The sequence below is a fragment of the Tetrahymena thermophila genome (assembly GCF_000189635.1).
Source record: "Tetrahymena thermophila SB210 genomic scaffold scf_8254686, whole genome shotgun sequence".
Classification (NCBI taxonomy): Eukaryota; Ciliophora; class Oligohymenophorea; order Hymenostomatida; family Tetrahymenidae; genus Tetrahymena; species Tetrahymena thermophila.
In genome coordinates, this window is record NW_002476452.1 from 109,600 (window position 1) to 128,752 (window position 19,153).

The window sequence follows — 19,153 nt, forward strand, 5'->3', positions numbered from 1 at the left end:
AATAAAATTTAAGAAAGAAAATTTATCAAATCAATTTTTTTATCATCAAAATATCTTGAATGATTAAATTTTCTCCATAAAAATTTTATTATCTTAACTTAGATTTTTTTTTTATTTTTTTTTTTATCATTTAAATATAATTTTTTTTCCTCCAGAGCTTTGATAAAATTTTTTAATTTATGACTAAAAGTTAATTAACTTTCTCTACTTTTATTAACTATTAACTAAATTTATTTTTCCAGATAGAGTAATACATTTTTAAAGTTTTTTTTATTTATTGATCTTACAGCTTTTATATTTTTAATAACTTTTTATTTTATTAATTTCTGTGGATAATTTTTAATATGCTTGAATCTTATTGTTATATTTTACAAATATATCACTTACTTTATCATTAAATTACAAAAGACAAAATAAAAATAAATATTTTTGTTGTGTTGCTTTTTTTTTAGCTTCAAATATTTATTTATTTTCCTAATCAAAATAAGTTTTTAAAATTTTTACCAGTAGAATGATTTCTTATTAGAAGGATATTTTTATGGTTTAACTTATTGTATGTACCTTTATTTGTCTAATTAAAAACTTATTTTATTTACTAATATAATTATTCTTTTTGTATTAAAATTTAGATGATATCTAAACTTTCTTTTTAGCGCTATTTAAAATTGTTTGAAGACTTTAAATAATAAAAGATTTTAAAAATATTTTAATTTTATATTTTTTAAATATAAATTTATTCTTTTTTATTAAAAATTTCTTAATAAATTTAAAATATCTCATTTTTATGCTAATATTTTGAAAAGTAGTTCAAGAAAGTTACTTACTTACTTACTTAATTTTTTAGCTTACACTTTATGTATGGTAGGTATTTTTATTGATTTGGAGATTATTGATTATTAAAAAATCTAAAACTTAGCTTAATTTTATAATAATTAATTTAAAAAAAGATTAGATACTGTGATTATGAGTTAAAAATCAAATATTTTACAAAAATGTGATATCTTCGGATCTCCATTCTATCAAAAAGTGAATTAAGATGACTATAAAAAGAAAACAGCATTAGGAGGATTTTTTTCAATTATGCTAATTTTATTTACTATTTCTTATTTACTTTACTTGATTATTTAAATAGACTCTGGATAAATCCCTCCTAGTTTTATTTAATATGATGAAAATACGATTGATGGTACAAAATATGAACTTTTGTCAAATAAATTTAAATTGTATATGACTAAATAACTATCTAATATTGAGTAAGAAAGAAAATTATAATTTTTTGATATTACTTTATAATAGGAAGATATATAAAGTGGATAAAAAATTACACTAAACTCATACTTTAGTCATGATAATGTCTTAATGTTTGGAGAATCTGATCCCATAAATCTTCAACTTAAAAGTAACGCTACTTACTCTTTATATGGAACTTGTATATCTATTTATATTTCGAAATGCTCTGGAAATCTACTAAGAAATAAAAATTTTAGATGCGCTACATAAGATGAAATAAATGAATATATAATTAACTCTGAATAAGGATTAGTTATGCAATTACGTATATAAGAAGACAACTTTTCCATAAAAAAATAAGAGAAATTTTAAACACTCTTAAGTGCAAATATATTTTTTAATACTAAATTTTAAACTTTCAGTTTATTAAAAGCAAGTTTACAAGAAGTTAATATTTAAAAAGGATTACTTTTTCAATCAAACTAGTAACATAGGCAAATTTATTAATTGGAATAATAGAATTTAAATAATTAAAATAGTAAATAGGCTATGGATAATTATGCAGAATTTGCTATTTATTTAGATAACTAAGTTAGAATTATTTAGATGGAATATACTAAAATACCTTAAATTTGGGCTCAAGTATGGGCTATAGCATCTCTGTTATACCTATCTAGACATATATTCTAGCCTATTGCCTTAACATCTCTCGCATAGGATTTTTTAAGTATATAACTCAAATATTATTACAAAAAAACAGCAATAAGATTAACTTAAGAAAATGGTATACCAAAATAAAATTAATCTTACCAAGATGTTCACTAATAAGCTGAATTTATTGCAAAATAAAATGAAGACATTTAAAGCAATAAAAATTATTTCGAAATCTCTCGATACTAAAAGTAAGTACTTTATTTATCAAATAAAATCTTATAATTTTTAATTTATGGAAAATATCTCAAAAAATAAATTAAATTCTATTTTTTTTTTGAGTAAAAAATTATTAATTTGTTTCTAATTAGTTTTTATTTTTTTATGAAAAAGATGGAAGACATTTTTGTTACCTAAAATTTGTTTAAAAAAGAAGAAAGTAAATAATCAAAATTAGTAGATTTTAAATCTTTTGAGAAAATAAACAAACAAAGATTTATGCTTTTTTGAGATGCAAAAGGAATTTTTAAGATTGAAAACAGCAATAAAATTATTGTTAACACCTGAGTAATATGCAGCAATTCATATGTGTGGTTGCGATTTATTAGATGGTGAATCAAAACTTGATTTAGAGTAAGGCTAGATTTCATCAAAGAAAGATTCTTAATTTAATTAAATCGAAGACAAAATTGAAGAAAATTCAAATATAAGCTCTTCTGATATTTAAACTCCTATTAATAGTTATTAACTTGATAAAAATATTATTTAACCAAGTAGTGAAAAAGTTTAAAATCATTTAGAGTTAATGGAAAAAGTGGATATAGATTCTGATTACAGAAAAAGCTGTTTAGAGAAGTTTTTAAGCGAAAATTAATAAATAAATTAAAGTGAATAGGTATTACTCAATCAAAGAATACGTAATTGTATAGTAGGTATTTAAAGTGATAATTTAAATACCATAAATTAGGTAAATTAAGATTAATATACATATATTGAATATAATAGCATATCTAACAATTAATAAAGTATTGTTGCTGCTTCATGATTGCATAAATTATATGCTTATTACTACTTTATTTATTGTCTAAAAATTATTTATATATTAATATTTGTTTATAAATTTATTTCAAAAAGATCAATAAAAATCATAATTAAAATATTTTTAATTTATTAAAAAAGTAAACAAACAAAAAATATAACTTTTAATTTTGTAAAAAGAATTTTAAATTTGATTAAGAAAATAAATTTAGTATTAACACCAAATTAATTTTTAATTTATGTGTTTGATAATAAAATTATTGATTTCCTTGTAAAAATAATAAATTTAGTATCAAATATTATTTTTCACTACTCTCAAGTATTTTTGTAACATTGAGGATTTATTTTATAATAACATTATTCTTTTTTTACAAATAACAAAGCAAAGAATAAATATCCAAAAGAAAGTTTAATCACTTACATTTGATTTCTCTCTCAGCTGAGATTTTAAATGTAACCATCGATTTTCTATCCCTCAAGTATGAATAAGTTCTTCATTGTTAATTATGGATGCTCTAGATTCAGATAAAAATTTCTTGATTTTTTTAGTTCTGACTTCATTTCGATATCTACTCTTTCTTTAGCTAAACAAAGTCTTAAACAATTCAATTTATTTTTAAATACCTTTTATTATTATTTATTGTTAATTAATATATATATTAAATACTTCTTCAGGTATGTACTTCAAACAGTTCTTATCACTAACTTGGTTTCTTTTATTTTAATTTAAATATCATTTAAATTTTTTAATTAAAAAGCAATTTTTTAAATATGATTTATTTTGATATAGACATCATTTACTTATAAAATTTGCAATAATTGATTTAATTCTTCACATTTTAATTTTACTTTATAATAATAAACTGATTTAATGATAAAATACAAAAAAAATATTTTATCTAAAGTAAAGTATTTAGCTTCAAACTAAAAAGTGAATTTATTACAAAATGTAAAACAAATAAGTAGTGTTGGCTATTAATTTTTTGTTGAAAAATTAAAGGAATTTTTTAGTTGAAAAGACCGAGAGATGAAATATATTTTTTTTACTTTTTTTCTGAGCTAGAGGTCACTTTTCATTATATATACTTTGGAATAATTTTAATATTGAATATAAAATTTATCTTATTAATAAAAATAAAGTATCTATCTAATAATCTTTTTGTTTGCTTACATTATCCAGAAACAAAATGTTATTAATGATTTTTGCACTTTAATTTTATATAGATCTTTAAAATTAGCCACAAAAACAAAGAAATAATTTATAAATACAATTTAAGAAAGAAAATTTATCAAATCAATTTTTTTATCATCAAAATATCTTGAATGATTAAATCTTCTCCATAAAAATCTTTTTATCTAAACTTAGATTTTTTAAACCTATTTTTTTGTCATTTAAATATAATTTTTTTTTCCTCCAGAACTTTGATAAAATTATTTTTAATTAAGGCTAAAAGTTAATTAATTTTCTCTACTTTTATTAACTATAAACTAAATTTATTTTTCCAGATAGAATTATACATTTTTAAATTTTTTTTTATTTATTAATCTTATAGCTTTTATATTTTTAACAACCCTTTCTTTTATTAATTTCTGTGGATAATTTTTAATATACTTGAATCGTATTGTTTTATTTAACAACTGTATCACTTGCTTTATCTATCTTACATTACAACAGACAAAATAAAAACAAATATTTTATTGTGTTTCTTTTTCTTCAGTTTCAAAATTTATTTATTTTTCTGATTAAAATAAGCTTTATCAATTTTTTACCTATTTTATGATTACATATCAGAAGGAAAATTTTATGGTCTAACTTATTTACTTGTCTGATTAAAAACATATTTTATTTGCGAATATAATTATTCTTTTTGTATTAAAATTTAGATTATATCTAAACTTTCTTTTTAGGGCTATTTAAAATGGTTTGAAGGCTTTAAAAAATAAAAGATTTTTAAAAATATTTTAATTTTGTATTTTGTCTAATATAAATTTATTCTTTTTTATTAAAACTTTCTTAGCAAATTTAAAATATTTAATTTGTATGCTAATATTTTGAAAAATACTTCAAGAAAGTTACTTACTTACTTAACTTTTTTTAGATTACATTTTATGTATGGTAGGTATTTTTATTGATTTGAAGATTATTGATGATTAAAAAATCCAAAACTTAGCTTAATTTTATAATAATTAATTTAAAAAAAGATTGGATATTGCGATTATGAGTTAAAGATCAAATATTTTACAAAATTTTGATATCTTCGGATCTCCATTCTATCAAAAAGTGAATTAAGATGACTATAAAAAGAAAACAACATTAGGAGGATTTTTTTCTATTATGTTAATTTTATTTACTATTTCTTATTTACTTTACTTGATTATTTAAGTCAACTCCGGATAAATCCCTCCTAATTTTATTTAATATGATGAAAATATGATTGATGGTACAAAATATGGAATTTTGTCAAATAATATTAAATTGTATATGAGCCAATAAATACCTAAAATTGAGTAAGAAAGAAAAATATAATATTTTGATATTTCACTATAATATGTAGATATATAAAGTGGATAAAACATTACACTAAACTCATACTATATTAACGATAATGCCTTTACGTTTGGAGAATCTGATCCCATAAATCTTGAACTTAAAAGTAACTCTACTATGTTTTTATTTGGAAGTAGTATAACTATTAATATTTCGAAATGCTCAGGAAATCTACTAAGATATCAAAATTTTAGATGCGCTACATAAGATGAAATAAATGAATTTTTATCTGACTCTATAGATGGCTTAGGTATTATAATACGAATTTAACAAGATATCTTTTCCATAAAAAAATAAGAGACATTTTAAACATTTTTAAATTCAATTACATTTATTAATAAAAACTTATAAACTTCCAGTTTAATTAAAGCACTTTTACAAGAAGTTAATATTTAAAAAGGATTACTTTTTCAATCAAACTAGTAGCATAGGCAAATATATTAATTGGAATAATAGAATTTTATTTCTAATAATGGTATATAGTCTATAAATACTTATGCAGATTTATATATTTATTTAGATAACTAAGTTAGAGTTATTTAGATGGAATATACTAAAATACCTTAAATTTGGGCTCAAGTGTGGGCTATAGCATCTCTGTTATACCTATCTAGACATATATTCTAGCCTATTTCCTTAACATCTCTCGCATAGGATTTTTTAAGTATATAACTCAAATATTATTACAAAAAAACAGCAATAAGATTAACTTAAGAAAATGGTATACCAAAATAAAATGAATCTTACTAAGATGTTCACTAATAAGCTGAATTTATTGCAAAATAAAATGAAGACATTTAAAGCAATAAAAATTATTTCGAAATCTCTCGATACTAAAGGTAAGTACTTTATTTATCAAATCAAATCAGATCTTATAATTTGACAAGTTATTATAAAATCAATCGAAAATCAAATTAAATAAAATCTTATAATTTAACTTAAATCAATGTAAAATTTCTCAAAAAATAAATAAAAATCGAATAAATTAAATACAATTTTTTTTTTTTGAGTAAAATTATTAATTTGTTTCTAATTAATTTTTATTTTTTTATGAAATAGATGGAAGACATTTTTGTTACCTAAAATTTTTTTGAAAAAGAAGAAAGTAAATAATCAAAATTAGGAGATTTTAAATCTTTTGAGAAAATAAACAAACAAAGATTTATGCTTCTTTGAGATGCAAAAGGAATTTTTAAGATTGAAAACAGCAATAAAATTATTATTAACACCTGAGTAATATGCAGCAATTCATATGTGTGGTTGCGATTTATTAGATGGTGAATCAAAAGTTGATTTAGAGTAAAGCTAGATTTCACCAATGAAGGATTCTTAATTTAATTAAATCGAAGACATAATTGAAGAAAATTCAAATCTAAGCTCATCTGATATTTAAACTCCTCTTAATAGTTATTAACTTGGTAAAAATATTATTTAACCAAGTAGTGAAAAGGTTCAAAATCATTTAGAGTTAATGGAAAAAGTGGATATTGATTCTGATTACAGAAAAAGCTGTTTAGAGAAGTTTTTAAGCGAAAATTAATAAATAAATTAAAGTGAATAGGTATTGCTCAATCAAAGAATACGTAATTGTATAGTAGGTATTTAAAGTGATGATTTAAATACCATAAATTAGGTAAATTAAGATTAATATACATATATTGAATATAATAGCATATCTAACAATTAATAAAGTATTGTTGTTGCTTCATGATTGCATAAATTATGTGCTTATTATCACTTTATTTTTTGTCTAAAAACATTTATTTATTATTATTTGTTAATAGAAGATTTATTTCAAAAAGATCAATAAAAATCATAAATAAAATATTTTTAATTTGTTAAAAATGTAAACAAATAAAAGTTTATATACAGTAATTTATTTTAAAGTGACTGGTGCAATAATAAATTAATTTGAATTTTTATTATTTTGAAAAGTTCGAATAAATTTTCAAAATTTATTTTTTTTAAAAAAATGACATGTTATAAGAATATACGGTATCTATTATTTGAAGTTTTACATTTTGGGAATTTAAAGCTTTCTATAAACTCAAAAATAAAGCTGTTTTAAGCTTATTTAGCTGTATTTATTATGTTATTAAGATATATTACATTTCGCCTTTTGTAAATTAAATAGGCATTTTACTCTAAAATATCTATCTAATATTCTTTTTGTTTGCTTACATTATCCAGAAAATGTTATTAATGATTCTTGTAGTTTAATTTTTTTATAGATCTTAAAAATTAGCCACAAAAATAAAGAAATAAATTATAAATACAATTTAAGAAAGAAAATTTATCAAATCAATTTTTTTATCATCAAAATATCTTGAATGATTAAATCTTCTCCATAAAAATATTATTATCTTAACTTAGATTTTTTTTAATATTTTTTTTATAATTTAAATATAATTTTCTTTTCCTCAAGAACTTTGATAAAATTATTTTTAATTTATGACTAAAAGTTAATTAATTTTCTCTACTTTTATTAACTATAAACTAAATTTATTTTTCCGGATAGAGTAATACATTTTTAAAGTTTTTTTTATTTATTAATCTTAAAATAAAAACAAATATTTTATTGTGTTTCTTTTTCTTCAGTTTCAACATTTATTTATTTTTCTGATTAAAATAAACTTTATCAATTTTTTACCTATTTTATGATTACATACATATCAGTAAGAAAATTTTATTGTTTAACTTATTGTACCTATATTTGTCTGATTAAAAACAGATTTTATTTACGAATATAATTATTCTTATTGTATTAAAATTTAGATTATATCTAAACTTTCTTTTTAGCGCTATTTAAAATTATTTGAAGGCTTTAAAAAATAAAAGATTTTTTAAAATATTTTAATTTTGTATTTTGTCCAATATAAATTTATTCTTTTTTATTAAAAATTTCTTAGCAAATTTAAAATATTTAATTTGTATGCTAATATTTTGAAAAATACTTCAAGAAAGTTACTTACTTAGTTAACTTTTTTTAGATTACATTTTATGTATGGTAGGTATTTTTATTGATTTGAAGATTATTGATGATTAAAAAATCCAAAACTTTGCTTAATTTTATAATAATTAATTTAAAAAAAGATTAGATATTGCAATTATGAGTTAAAGATCAAATATTTTACAAAATTTTGATATCTTTGGATCTCCATTCTATCAAAAAGTGAATTAAGATGACTATAAAAAGAAAACAATGTTAGGAGGATTTTTTTCTATTATGTTAATTTTATTTACTATTTCTTATTTACTTTACTTGATTATTTAAGTCAACTCCGGATAAATCCCTCCTAGTTTTATTTAATATGATGAAAATGCAATTGATGGTACAAAATATGGAATTTAGTCAAATAATATTTTATTGTTTATGAGTGAATAAATATCTAAAATTGAGTAAGAAAGAAAAATATAATATTTTGATATTACATTAAAATATGTAGATATGTAAAGTGGATAAAACATTACACTAAACTCATACTATACTAATGATTACAATGATTAGGCCTTAATGTTTGGAGAATCTGATCCCATAAATCTTGAACTTAAAAGTAACTCTACTATGCTTTTATTAGGAAGTAGTATAACTATTAATATTTAGAAATGCTCAGGAAATCTACTAAGATATCAAAATTTTAGATGCGCTACATAAGATGAAATAAATGAATTTATATCTGACTCTATAGATGGCTTAGGTATTATAATACGAATTTAACAAGATATCTTTTCCATAAAAAAATAAGAGACGTTTTAAACACTTTTAAATTCAATTACACCTATTAATACAAACTTTTAAACTTCCTGTTTAATTAAAGCACGTTTACAAGAAGTTAATATTTAAAAAGGATTACTTTTTCAATCAAACTAGTAGCATAGGCAAATATATTAATTGGAATAATAGAATTTTATTTCTAATAATGGTAAATATGCTATGGATACTTATGCAGAATTTGCTATTTATTTAGATAACTAAGTTAGAGTTATTTAGATGGAATATACTAAAATACCTTAAATTTGGGCTCAAGTGTGGGCTATAGCATCTCTGTTATACCTATCTAGACATATATTCTAGCCTATTGCCTTAACATCTCTCGCATAGGATTTTTTAAGTATATAACTCAAATATTATTACAAAAAAACAGCAATAAGATTAACTTAAGAAAATGGTATGCCAAAATAAAATGAATCTTATCAAGATGTTCACTAATAAGCTGAATTTATTGCAAAATAAAATGAAGACATTTAAAGCAATAAAAATTATTTCGAAATCTCTCGATACTAAAGGTAATTACTTTATTTATCAAATCAAATCAGATCTTATAATTTAACAAGTCATTATAAAATCAATCGAAAATCAAATTAAATAAAATCTTATAATTTAACTTAAATCAATGTAAAATTTCTCAAAAAATAAATAAAAATCGAATAAATTAAATACAATTTTTTTTTTGAGTAAAATTTTTAATTTGTTTCTATTAAGCTTTTATTTTTTTATGAAAAAGATGGAAGACATTTTTGTTACCTAAAATTTTTTTGAAAAAGAAGAAAGTAAATAATCAAAATTAGGAGATTTTAAATCTTTTGAGAAAATAAACAAACAAAGATTTATGCTTCTTTGAGATGCAAAAGGAATTTTTAAGATTGAAAACAGCAATAAAATTATTATTAACACCTGAGTAATATGCAGCAATTCATATGTGTGGTTGTGATTTATTAGATGGTGAATCAAAAGTTGATTTAGAGTAAAGCTAGATTTCACCAATGAAGGATTCTTAATTTAATTAAATCGAAGACATAATTGAAGAAAATTCAAATCTAAGCTCATCTGATATTTAAACTCCTCTTAATAGTTATTAAATTGATAAAAATATTATTTAACCAAGTAGTGAAAAGGTTCAAAATCATTTAGAGTTAATGGAAAAAGTGGATATAGATTCTGATTACAGAAAAAGCTGTTTAGAGAAGTTTTTAAGCGAAAATTAATAAATAAATTAAAGTGAATAGGTATTGCTCAATCAAAGAATACGTAATTGTATAGTAGGTATTTAAAGTGATGATTTAAATACCATAAATTAGGTAAATTAAGATTAATATACATATATTGAATATAATAGCATATCTAATAATTAATAAAGTATTGTTGTTGCTTCATGATTGCATAAATTATATGCTTATTATCACTTTGTTTTTGATCTAAAAACATTTATATATTAATATTTGTTAATAGAAGATTTATTTCAAAAGGATCAATAAAAATCATAATTAAAATATTTTTAATTTGTTAAAAATGTAAACAAACAAAAGTTTATATACAGTAATTTATTTTAAAATGACTGGCGCAATAATAAATTAATTTGAATTTTTATTATTTTGATTCGAATAAATTTTCAAAATTTATTTTTTCAAAAAAAATGACATGTTATAAGAATATACGGTATCTATTATTTGAAGTTTTATATTTTGGGAATTTAAAGCTTTCTAAAAGCTCAAAAATAAAGCTGTTTTAAGATTATTTAGCTGTATTTATTATGTTATTAAGATATATTACATTTCACCTTTTGTAAATTAAATAGGCATTTCACTCTAAAATATCTATCTAATAATCTTTTTGTTTGCTTACAGTATCCAGAAAATGTTATTAATGATTCTTGTAGTTTAATTTTTTTATAGATCTTTAAAATTAGCCACAAAAATAAAGAAATAATTTATAAATACAATTTAAGAAAGAAAATTTATCAAATCAATTTTTTTATCATCAAAATATCTTGAATGATTAAATCTTCTCCATAAAAATCTTATTTTCTTAACTTAGATTTTTTTGAATTTTTTTTTTTATCTTTAAAATATAATTTTTTTTTCCTCCTGAACTTTGATGAAATTATTTTTAATTTATGACTAAAAGTTAATTAATTTTCTCTATTTTTATTAACTTTAAACTAAATTTATTTTTCCAGATAGAATTATTTTAAAGTTTTTTTTATTAATTAATCTTATAGCTTTTATATTTTTAACAACTTTTTCTTTTATTAATTTCTGCGGATAATTTTATTATGCTTGAATCCTATTGTTTTATTTAAAAACTGTATCACTTGCTTTATATATCTTACATTACAACAGACAAAATAAAAACAAATATTTTATTGTGTTTCTTTTTCTTCAGTTTCAACATTTATTTATTTTTCTGATTAAAATAAACTTTATCAATTTTTTACCTATTTTATGATTACATACATATCAGTAAGAAAATTTTATGGTTTAACTTATTGTACCTATACTTGTCTTATTAAAAACAGATTTTATTTACGAATATAATTATTCTTTTTGTATTAAAATTTAGATTATACTCACACTTTCTTTTTAGCGCTATTTAAAATTGTTTGAAGGCTTTAAAAAATAAAGATTTTTAAAAATATTTTAATTTTGTATTTTGTCCAATATAAATTTATTCTTTTTTATTAAAAATTTCTTAGCAAATTTAAAATATTTCAAGAAAGTTACTTACTTATTTAACTTTTTTTTTAGATTACATTTTATGTATGGTAGGTATTTTTATTGATTTGAAGATTATTGATGATTAAAAAATCCAAAACTTAGTTTAATTTTATAATAATTAATTTAAAAAAAGATTAGATATTGTTTTTATGAGTTAAAGATCAAATATTTTACAAAATTTTGATATCTTCGGATCTCCATTCATTCAAAAAGTGAATTAAGATGACTATAATAAAAAAACAGCATTAGGAGGATTTTTTTCTATTATGTTAATTTTATTTACTATTTCTTATTTACTTTACTTGATTATTTAAGTCAACTCCGGATAAATCCCTCCTAGTTTTATTTAATATGATGAAAATATGATTGATGGTACAAAATATGGAATTTTGTCAAATAATATTTTATTGTTTATGAATAAATAAATATTTAATATTGAGTAAGAAAGAAAATTATAATATTTTGATATTACACTTTTATATGTAGATATGTAAAGTGGATAAAACATTACACTAAACTCATACTATATTAAGGATAATGCCTTAATGTTTGGAGAATCAGATCCCATAAATCTTTAACTTAAAAGTAGCTCTACTTTTTCTACTGTATATGGAAGTAGTATAACTATTAATATTTCGAAATGCTCAGGAAATCTACTACGATATCAAAATTTTAGATGCGCTACATAAGATGAAGTAAATGAATATATATCTGACTCCAAAGAAGCATTAGCTATGCAATTACATATAAAAGAAGATAGCTTTTCCATAAAAAAATAAGAGGAATTTTAAACATGGTTAACTGCAACGACAGTTATTAATACAAACTTATAAACTTCCAGTTTATTAAAAGCAAGTTTACAAGAAGTTAATATTTAAAAAGGATTACTTTTTCTATCAAACTAGTAGCATAGGCAAATTTATTAATTGGAATAATAGAATTTAATTTATTAAAATGGTAAATAGGCTATGGATACTTATGCAGAATTAGATATTTATTTAGATAACTAAGTTAGAATTATTTAGATGGAATATACTAAAATACCTTAAATTTGGGCTTAAGTATGGGCTATAGCATCTCTGTTGTACCTATCTAGACATATATTCTAGCCAATTGCCTTAACATCTCTCGCATTGGATTTTTTAAGTATATAACTCAAATATTATTACAAAAAAACAGCAATAAGATTAACTTAAGAAAATGGTATACCAAAATAAAATGAATCTTACTAAGATGTTCACTAATAAGCTGAATTTATTGCAAAATAAAATGAAGACATTTAAAGCAATAAAAATTATTTCGAAATCTCTCGATACTAAAAGTAAGTACTTTATTTATCAAATCAAATCAGATCTTATAATTTAACAAGTCAATAAAAAGTTCAGTCAAAAAGTGCAGCACTTTTATTTATTTATTTTTAAAAAGCTTTAATTATTATAAAATCAATTGAAAATCAAATTAAATAAAATCTAATAATTCAACTAAAATTAATGGAAAATTTCTCAAAAAAATAAATTAAAATCAAATAAATTAAATACAATTTTTTTTTTTGAGTAAACAAATTATTAATTTTTTTCTGATAACTTTTTATTTTTTTATGAAAAAGATGGATGATATTTTTGTTACCTAAAATTTGTTTGAAAAAGAAGAAAGTAAATAATCAAAATTAGGAGATTTTAAATCTTTTGAGAAAAAAAACAAACAAAGATTTATGCTTTTTTGAGATGCAAAAGGAATTTTTAAGATTGAAAACAGCAATAAAATTATTGTTAACACCTGAGTAATATGCAGCAATTCATATGTGTGGTTGCGATTTATTAGATGGTCAATCAAAAGTTGATTTAGAGTAAAGCTAGATTTCATCAAAGAAAGATTCTTAATTTAATTAAATCGAAGACATAATTGAAGAAAATTCAAATATAAGCTCTTATGATATTTAAACTCCTCTTAATAGTTATTAACTTGATAAAAATATTATTTAACCAATTAGTCAAAAGGTTCAAAATCATTTAGAGTTAATGGAAAAAGTAGATATAGATTCTGATTACAGAAAAAGCTGTTTAGAGAAGTTTTTAAGCGAAAATTAATAAATGAATTAAAGTGAATAGGTATTACTCAATCAAAGAATACTTAATTGTATAGTAGGTATTTAAAGTGATGATTTAAATACTATAAATTAGGTAAATTAAGATTAATATACATATATTGAATATAATAGCATATCTAATAATTAATAAAGTATTGTTGTTGATTCATGATTGCATAAATTATATGGTTATTACCACTTTATTTTTTATCTAAAAACTATTTATATATTAATATTTTTTTAATACCAAATTTATTTCAAAAGAAATAATAAAAATAATATTTAAAATATTTTTAATTTGTTAAAAATGTAAACAAATAAAAGTTTATATATCTTTTCATTTTGTAAAAAGAATTTTTAATTTGGTTAAGAAAATAAATTTAGTGTGTGTAGACACCTAATTAATATTTAATTTATATGTTTGATATTTATTAAATTAATTAATTTTTGACAAATAACTTGAACTTTAAAAAAAGATACTTAAGATATATATTTAAAGTAATAATTAGCAAATAATCAAGTTCATTCATTATTAGCACTCAGCAATACACAATAGGAGCAAGCTTTCAAATGTTAATAATAATTTTATTTTTATTGATTAGGTAAATGAGATTGATGTTGAGAATATGAAATATTTCTTAGAGAAACTTCTCAGAAAAAACTAATAAATTGATGGAAATATAAATGAGACTTTTACTTAACTAAATAGAATGATATGGATCTAGCTAGAATCATGATTTTAACAATTGAATAGCTTTGAAAAAAAATTAGTAATTACATTATTTAAAATTAAAAAACAAAATAAAAGCTAAAATCCTTAATTAGGAACATAGGTAAATATTTATTTAATTATTTTAATTCATAAAAAAATACTAAAATTCCTCAATGCAATTGCATGAATTTTGTAAAATAAAAATAAATACTCAATACCTCAAAAAGCACATGTGAGGAACTCAAAAAAATCTGAAATAAAATTATATATTTTTAAATAAATAAATCAGTTATACTAACTACCCTAATGTCATTTTATTTAGTAACCCCACCCCACCTAAATGGGATTTAGAAAATTTTATTCTTTTTATTTCATTTATTTTATTAATATGCTATTAACTTACAAAATTTGTCATATTTATCAGGATAAAAATAATAATTAATCTAATTTTATTTTAGGTTAAATTATTCTAATACAAAATATAAAAGTATAAAACTAAACATATTAAATTCTATTATTTAAATATTTTTTTTTAGTTTATTAATTCTATTTTTATTATTCATGTATTTATTATCAAAAAAAAAAATATTTTTTCCATTATTGAAAAATAACTAATCTTTTTAGTTTAAAACATTTACTCTTTAGTTTCAATTCTTGTGATTCATTTAATTAATTAGCACTGTAGAAAAATTAATTTAAAAATAATTATTTAAATTAAGAGAAAAAAATGAAAAATTGTATTAAGAATAAAATAAGTCAAATAATAAGTTAATAAATAAATTAAATAATTTATTGCTTTAAATTTATTTTTATATTAAAACTATCACAATTTAAAATAAATTACTACAGCTCAAGGATCAAAAAATTTAGATTAGAGTAAATTGTTAAAGCAGAGCCTAAGTGTTATGCACCTATTGGGCCAATTTAATTTTCACTTTTAAATATTAAAAAAAATATATTAATTGATTAGTTATTTAGCTTGAAAGAAAAAAGGAAGAAAAAAATGAGATAATAAGAAATTAATAATCAAAGTAAAAATTGAAAAATGAGTTAAATTAACAGAGAAAAAATTATTTTTAGAATAAAAAAGCATATTAATCAAATTAGTAGCTGATTAATAAATAAATTAAAAGAGTTGATTGGTTTTCAAATTCATTTTTATATTAAGAAATATCATAATTTATGACAAAAAAACTGTTTATACCTAATATCTAGTTTCAAATTTGTGAGAATATTGCAGTTTGCTAAAGCAAAGCCTAAGCCTGATATACCTTCATCACCAATTTAATTTTTACTTTTTAAATATTGATGATAATATATCATTAATTAGTAATTTAGAAGGAAAAGATAAAGAATAGATGTAAAATAATAAGAAATCAATTAATAAATAATCAATCAAAGCAAAAGTTAAAAACTTTGTTGAATTTAGAGAAATTAAAAGTGCAAACAGAATAAAAAAGTTAATAAACATATAAATAAATTAAAAGAGAGAGTTTTATTATTTCAAATTTATTTATATATTTAAAAATATCATAATAAAAAATAAAAAATTTACTGAAGATAAAGTTTCAAATTTGAGAGATTAGTGCACTTTGCTAAACTTTAACCTAAGCTTGATGCACCTTCGCCACAAATTTAACAAGACCTTTTTAAACATTGAAGAAAATTTAAATAGTCAACTAAAGGGAAAAATAAATTAAAAAAAAAACATGAATTAACAAGAAATTAGTTTAGAATGAAAGAAATAGTTGTAAATTAAAAAGTGAGTATATTAATTTCGCAATAAAAATAAATAATTTACTCAAAATAAAGTGCCAAATTTTATAGATTAGTGCATTTTGTTAAACTTGAGCCTAAGCCTGATGTGCCTTTATCACTAATTTGACAATCACTTTTTAAATATTGAAGAAAATATAATTTATCAACTAAAGAGAAAAAATAAGTAAACAAAAAGCATGAATTAATAGAAATTAGTAAAAAATAAACAATTTACTTAAGAATAAGTGTCAAATTTTAGAGATTAGTGCACTTAATTAAACTTGAGCCTAAGCCATGTGCACCTTCGTCACCAATTCGATTAGAACTTTTTAGATAGTGAAGAAAATATAATTAAAGGAAACAATTTTCTCAGATTTTTAGATTTCAAAATTGATTTTTTTGAGATTTTTAGAAGTATTTAGATTTAAATTACATATTTTAAAAAACTTTTATATTTTATATAAATTCAAATTTAAGATTTTGTTGAATTGTTAAATTATAGGTTGTTCAAATTACTAAAAAATCTAAAAATTACTGTAATTTAAATTAAAGATTTTTAGATTTTAGATTAATTCTGATATATACATCTGCGAAAGGACACAGATTAGAATGAAAAATCATTTAACAATAAGAAATATGTAAATCCTTTAAAAAAAGTTGAAGGTAAAAAAATTAGTTAAATTAAGAGCTAAAAGTTATAATCAGAATTAAATAGTAAAAAAGCTGATAAATAAATTAGCTAAAAAACTTTATTATTATAAATTAATTTTAAAAAATAGAAAAATCCAAAAGAAAAAACTGTTTTTACGAAAGATTAAGTTTATAATTTAAGATTTAAGCAGGGCATAAGCTTAATGCACCAGTTGCACCAATTTTATTTCTCCTTTTTAAATATTGAAAAAAACATTATAATTAATTTAAATAAATAAATAAACTGTTTTACTGGAGATTAAGTGTTAACTCTTCGAGATCAGTACAATTTTCTAAAACAGAACTTAAGCCTGATACACCATTATCGCCAATTAAATTATCACTTTTTAAAAAGAGAAGAATTTATAAATAATTAGTTATTTAAAAAAGGAAAAATGTAGTCAAATTATGAAATGAAAAGAAATTAATTAACTATTAAATAAAAAACAAATTAAATTTAGACAAAAATAGTATAATCAGTAGAATAAAAAGAATATTGATCAAGACTAATAATTAAATTAATTAAAATATTTTTATTGTTTTAAATTAATTATAAAATTAAAGATATCATAATTCTAAACAAATAAACTGTTTTTACCCAAGTTCAAGTGTCAAATTTGTGAGATCAGTGCAATTTCCTAAAGCAGAACTTAATCCTAATACTCCTTCATCACCAATTTTATTGCCACTTTTTAAATATTGAAGAAAAATAATTAATAAAAAGGAAAAATAAAGAAAAACATGAAATTATAAGAAATGTATTCATAATCTCTTTATAATTTAAGATTTAAGTTTTGTTTTAAAGTTTTTAGTTTATCATTTAATTAATTTTCTATTAAAAACTGTAATGAAAATTTTATAAAAAAAACTACATTTTACAATAATTTAAGACCTATTGATTTTTTGAGTTAAAAATTTTTTTTTATTTAACCAAATTCAAAAACAAGATAGATTGATAAAAAGTGGCCTTTATTAATGAGGATATAAAATAATCTGGATAATGCTAATAAATAAATTAATAAATTATAAGAGTTTTAATTTTATAAATTCATTTTTATAATTTATTTTATCACAATTCAAAAGAAAAATCTGCTTTTACTTGAGATAAAGTATCAAATTGGAGAGAATGTTGAACTTTGCTAAAGCAAAACCTAAACCAGATGCCCCAAAAGAGTGAATCCAGTTATTACTTTTTAAATATAAAGAACATATAATTAATTACTTACTCAATTAAAGTGAAAATATGAAGAAAATATACGAAATTGTAATAAATTAATGAAGAATTAAAGCAAAAGTTGAAATGAAATTAAAAAATAAGTTAAATTAAAAGAGAAAAAAGTGTATTGAAAGTAAAATGCAAATAAAAAAAATTAAAAGCTAATTTATAAATTCAAAGAATTTTATCATTTTAAATTGTTTTTTATAATAAATTTTATTTCAATCCAAAGCAAATAAACTATTTTTACTTGAGAATAAGTGTCAAATTTGAAAGATAAAAGCACTCTGCTAAAGCAGTACCTAAGCCTGATACACCATCATCACAAATTTTACTTGAACTATTTAAATAAATAAAATAAAAACTTATAAATAACTAAAATGAGTTTTTTTTGAAATTCATTTTTAAGTTAAATAATAAATATTACAATCCAAAATAAATAAACTATTTTTACCTTAGATCAAGCTTTAAATTTGAGAGATTTTTGATCTTTGCCAAAGCATAACCTAAGTCTAATGCGCAATCATCACTAATATGACTTGAACTTTTAAAAAAATAATAATTAAATAAAAAGTTTAAAAATGTAAAAGAGAATTTTTTTTTAATTCATAATTTTGTTAAAAATCAAAAATAAATAAACTATTTTTACCTAAGATTAAGTTCTAACTTTTAGAGGTTTTTGATCTTTGCAAAAGCTGAACCTAGGTTTGATGTACCTTCAAAATTCAT

The 19,153-nt window shown here is 19.9% G+C and overlaps 4 protein-coding genes across 4 annotated transcripts; 3 read left to right on the forward strand and 1 right to left on the reverse strand. All coding sequences in view use genetic code 6, as the record gives it.

Moving 5' to 3' along the window:
* Window positions 1-927: 927 nt before the first annotated feature.
* Window positions 928-2,926, forward strand: TTHERM_00448820 (transmembrane protein, putative; the record flags this gene model as incomplete). Its single annotated transcript, XM_001013282.2, has 2 exons — window positions 928-2,132; window positions 2,275-2,926. Exons 1-2 carry the CDS (start codon window positions 964-966, stop codon window positions 2,924-2,926), a joined length of 1,821 nt encoding a protein of 606 aa, XP_001013282.2. The 5' UTR covers window positions 928-963.
* Window positions 2,927-5,137: 2,211 nt separating this feature from the next.
* Window positions 5,138-10,624, forward strand: TTHERM_000448821 (transmembrane protein, putative; the record flags this gene model as incomplete). Its single annotated transcript, XM_012796923.1, has 6 exons — window positions 5,138-5,717; window positions 5,988-6,306; window positions 6,527-7,050; window positions 8,458-9,165; window positions 9,286-9,754; window positions 9,973-10,624. The coding sequence occupies 6 exons, from the start codon at window positions 5,138-5,140 to the stop codon at window positions 10,622-10,624; spliced, it is 3,252 nt and encodes a 1,083-aa protein (XP_012652377.1).
* Window positions 10,625-12,111: 1,487 nt separating this feature from the next.
* TTHERM_000448823 (transmembrane protein, putative) lies at window positions 12,112-14,220 on the forward strand (the record flags this gene model as incomplete). Its single annotated transcript, XM_012796924.1, has 2 exons — window positions 12,112-13,283; window positions 13,569-14,220. 2 exons carry the CDS (start codon window positions 12,112-12,114, stop codon window positions 14,218-14,220), a joined length of 1,824 nt encoding a protein of 607 aa, XP_012652378.1.
* A 1,713-nt stretch (window positions 14,221-15,933) lies between these two features.
* TTHERM_00448860 (cyclic nucleotide-binding domain protein) lies at window positions 15,934-19,153 on the reverse strand (the record flags this gene model as incomplete). The annotated part of the gene is made up of 11 exons (XM_001013286.3): window positions 15,934-16,054; window positions 16,316-16,405; window positions 16,562-16,651; window positions 16,754-16,843; window positions 17,327-17,401; window positions 17,462-17,551; window positions 17,807-17,896; window positions 18,308-18,397; window positions 18,675-18,764; window positions 18,879-18,968; window positions 19,074-19,153. The coding sequence occupies 11 exons, from the start codon at window positions 19,151-19,153 to the stop codon at window positions 15,934-15,936; spliced, it is 996 nt and encodes a 331-aa protein (XP_001013286.3).